Below are 3,338 nucleotides of genomic sequence, written 5' to 3' on the forward strand. Positions count from 1 at the left end.
GGGGGGGCCTGCCGGTAGTCCGTGGAGGATTGCCTGTAGTCCGTGAACGGCGGCTGCCGGATGTCGGGCTTCACATCCTGCCTGGCTTTTACTTCTGACCTGTAGCTGAGGAAGGCAACAGTGGTTCAGTTTCAGAGAGCAGCAGGCTATTAGAAGTATGCATTGCATGCAATAGTGAGTGAGGAGTGAGAGCCAGCTGCAAAACTGCATGGAACAGATTTTCACAGGGAAGCAAAACTCTCAGGGGTAAATAGTCGAGGCAGCTGAAAGCAGTGAGAGCTTTTGAAACATGGGCATAAGCAATTTTCCCTCAGGTCATACTGTGCGATTTTCCAGCTTGTATCAGTGAGATTGAGATTGGACTCAAAGGGACAGGAACAGGAAAATCATCTTTCCCACTTTGCCTGTTTTGAAGATGAAACTGCATGTGAAAATACTCATTATACTCACTACAAAATAATTCACTGAGTTTATAAAGTTATAAAATTAATATTTCTATAGAATAAGGGGAATATCAGTGCAGTTTACATCCTCTTTCATCAACATAAAGTATTATTGTGAGGTTCTTAAAGTTAAAAAAGGATAAATTCTTTGTCTTAGCTGTTACCTTTTTAATGAAAGGTATTCTTTGATATAACATCTGTTATGATAGTGTGTATTATTTTTATTATACACTCCCTATGATGCTATCTGACTAAAAGCTACGTCAGTAAATTCTTGTCAGTAGTTATGCACAGAAATAACACAAGGTGAAAAGAAAATAAATTTGGTTATGAGGAATTAATAACAAGTAAAATATTGCTTTAGTTGGTAAATGGTTACAGGGCGATGGGTCCTAAAATTTGAAAGAAAATGTGACTTTCTCAGATACAGTGCCTAGTTATTTATTTTATTCAGATGGGAATTTCCCTTAGCACATGGAAATCAGCACATAAAAGCACTTCAGGGTGAAGTAAAGAACATTCCTAACGGCAAACTTCCCTACCTCAGCCATGTGGTGTGCTAAAGAGGCACAAAGAAGGTCCTGAACACTTTTAGCAAGGTAATTCTGTAATAATGGTTTAGGTTACTTTTTAACAAAAATGTCACAGAGTGAATGTTCTTAGGCTCTTCCCTAGGTGCCAAAGGAAACATTTCTTTCCTGTACAGGAAATAGACATTTTAAATTCTGCTTTAATCTTAGACTGGAAGTTTTCAGTCAACCCAGTGACTGTGTCTGTTCATGGACACATACAGATACAAAGATGCATGTGGACTTTGAAAGACTTTGAAATGTACTTATTGATTACAAAAATTACACTCTGAAAAAATGACAGCATTGTTTTTGATTAGGTTGATTTGTATATAAAAAGGTAATCCGAACCTAAATTGTCTGATATGTTTCAAAATTTCTTTAATTTATTAATGTAGTTACAGTGAAATTATGGCTAATCTTCGTACAAATAGTTTTAATAATCGGAATGTCTAACCACACACAAAAAAATCAGAGCTATTTGCCTTTGAATTTTCTGAGAAGGTTAAAATAGACTGATGCCATGACTAGTAAGACCTGCATGCATACATGCAAGCCTCTTACTTTCTTTACTGAGTATCATGATCCTGTTAAAAGAAGATAGAGGACAAACTTAATGTGAGGCATCCTGTGATACTGAGCCTAAATATTGGAACTAAAAAAACTTAGTTAATATTCCTAAGAGTTTTGAAATCTTATTTTGGTAAAGAAACAATGTATGTGGCTATACAAATAAGCTGTGATCTAGCTTATGAAATCTAGTGAAAAATAATACTGTGTGAACTAGCAAGGATTGACCTTTTTCTGAAAAAAGAGTCATCTCTAGGCAAGTGCCCAATATATGGCCACAGCTGCATATCAGATGATGTTTTTATTCACAGATGGAGGCACTGTAATTTTTGCTGAATATGTAAAGAGTGACATGAGCAATTAGAGCTTACACTTTTCAGTAAAATTATTACAGAATTTCTTCCTGGAACTTTAATTAATATCGTTTGCTCTCCCATCTGAAAATTCCCAATTTAGCAGATATTTAATAGTGACTTCCAATAGCACAAAATGACTTTTTTGAAAACTTCATATTGAATTTTGTCAGAAATATATGTCTTCTAGGAGGTGATCACTTTTGGAGAAAGTACTCAATAAAATATAAGGCAAAGTAATTTTAATTGTATGACTAATTGAAAGAAAATAATTCTGGGCAAGTGAAAGTACTACGTCTGTTAAGCAAGGAGAATTAGAGGGTGTAGTGCGTGAATCACAAGTGAACTCAAGAATTTTCAGAAGAGCAAAGTTGCAATCCTGTAGCTAGCATCATTTGGGGAAGAGGATCTTGATGATATGTGTTGGTTACAGAAGATTAGCATAAAGACAGTTAGTGTAATCAGCCTTGTTTAACATGCTAAAAAATAATACAAAGACTAAATAGTGTTGATTGGAGGTCACAGAAACTTGTATCATCCCACAGCCGGTGTGTTCTTTTTAGATAAACAGCATTTAATACAGCTGGCCACAAAATTTCTGTCCCCCTACCATTTGATTTCCATTACAGATAAATTTGCTAACGTATACGCATAATTTACTCACCAGAAATTGGATGGTAAACGATACATCAGAGATTAAACCCACCATAAAAAATTTTTCCTGACTCCATGCTAACATACAAGGGGCAAAAAAAAAAAAAAAAAGAAGAAATGAGAAGATGCAAAACCTGTTTTCGTGTCCCTGCGGCTGTAGGGGCTGCGGCGGCGGAGGCTGTGCCACGGGGCTGTGCTGGGCGACGGGGCTCTGCTGCGCCAGGGGGCTCTGCTGGGCCATGGGGCTGTGCTGCTGGGCCATGGGGCTCTGCTTCTCCGAGCTGGGGGCCGAGGCTGGGCTGTTCAGCTCTGCTTCATGGGGAGATGGAGATTAAAGACCTGTCACAGTGCAGCATTTAATAAAGGGCAAAGGTACACAATAATAATTTTTGGTCACACGCTACATCGACAAATTTATGCTTTGTCGCTTTTACTCTCTCAGGTTATAATTAGATTTTAAGACATTTGAACCTAATGGGCTTCTTTTGGTAGTCTGTGGGATCTGAAATCTTGGTGACTTCTATAATTCTGGTTGACACTGTCATTATTTAAAACACAATTGAACAAGGGAAATTGCTTCCACGTTTCACATATTCTTTTAAATCATAGAATTACAGATCACAGAATGATGATAGAGTCATAGAGTCACAGAAGAGCTTGGGTTGGAATGACACTTAAAGATTGTTTAGTCCAACCTCCCTGCAATGAACAGGGATATCTTTAACAAGACCAAGCTGCTCAGAGCCCTG

At 37.6% G+C, this 3,338-nt stretch overlaps 1 protein-coding gene across 2 annotated transcripts in view; it reads right to left on the reverse strand.

The window, feature by feature from the left end:
* The window catches only part of MAGI2 (membrane associated guanylate kinase, WW and PDZ domain containing 2), a 703,939-nt gene that overhangs the window by 46,511 nt on the left and 654,090 nt on the right, over positions 1 to 3,338 (reverse strand). For both annotated transcript variants that reach the window (XM_014308028.2, XM_005423532.3), the window contains 2 exons: positions 2,724 to 2,898; positions 1 to 105 (listed from right to left, as the gene is read on the reverse strand). The exon at positions 1 to 105 is cut by the window's left edge and continues 127 nt beyond it. In XM_014308028.2, the coding sequence (XP_014163503.1) occupies positions 1 to 105; positions 2,724 to 2,898 (280 nt within the window). The remainder of the gene's footprint in view (positions 106 to 2,723; positions 2,899 to 3,338) is intronic.

The sequence above is a fragment of the Geospiza fortis genome, unplaced genomic scaffold (genome assembly GCF_000277835.1).
Source record: "Geospiza fortis unplaced genomic scaffold, GeoFor_1.0 scaffold424, whole genome shotgun sequence".
Classification (NCBI taxonomy): domain Eukaryota; kingdom Metazoa; phylum Chordata; class Aves; order Passeriformes; family Thraupidae; genus Geospiza; species Geospiza fortis.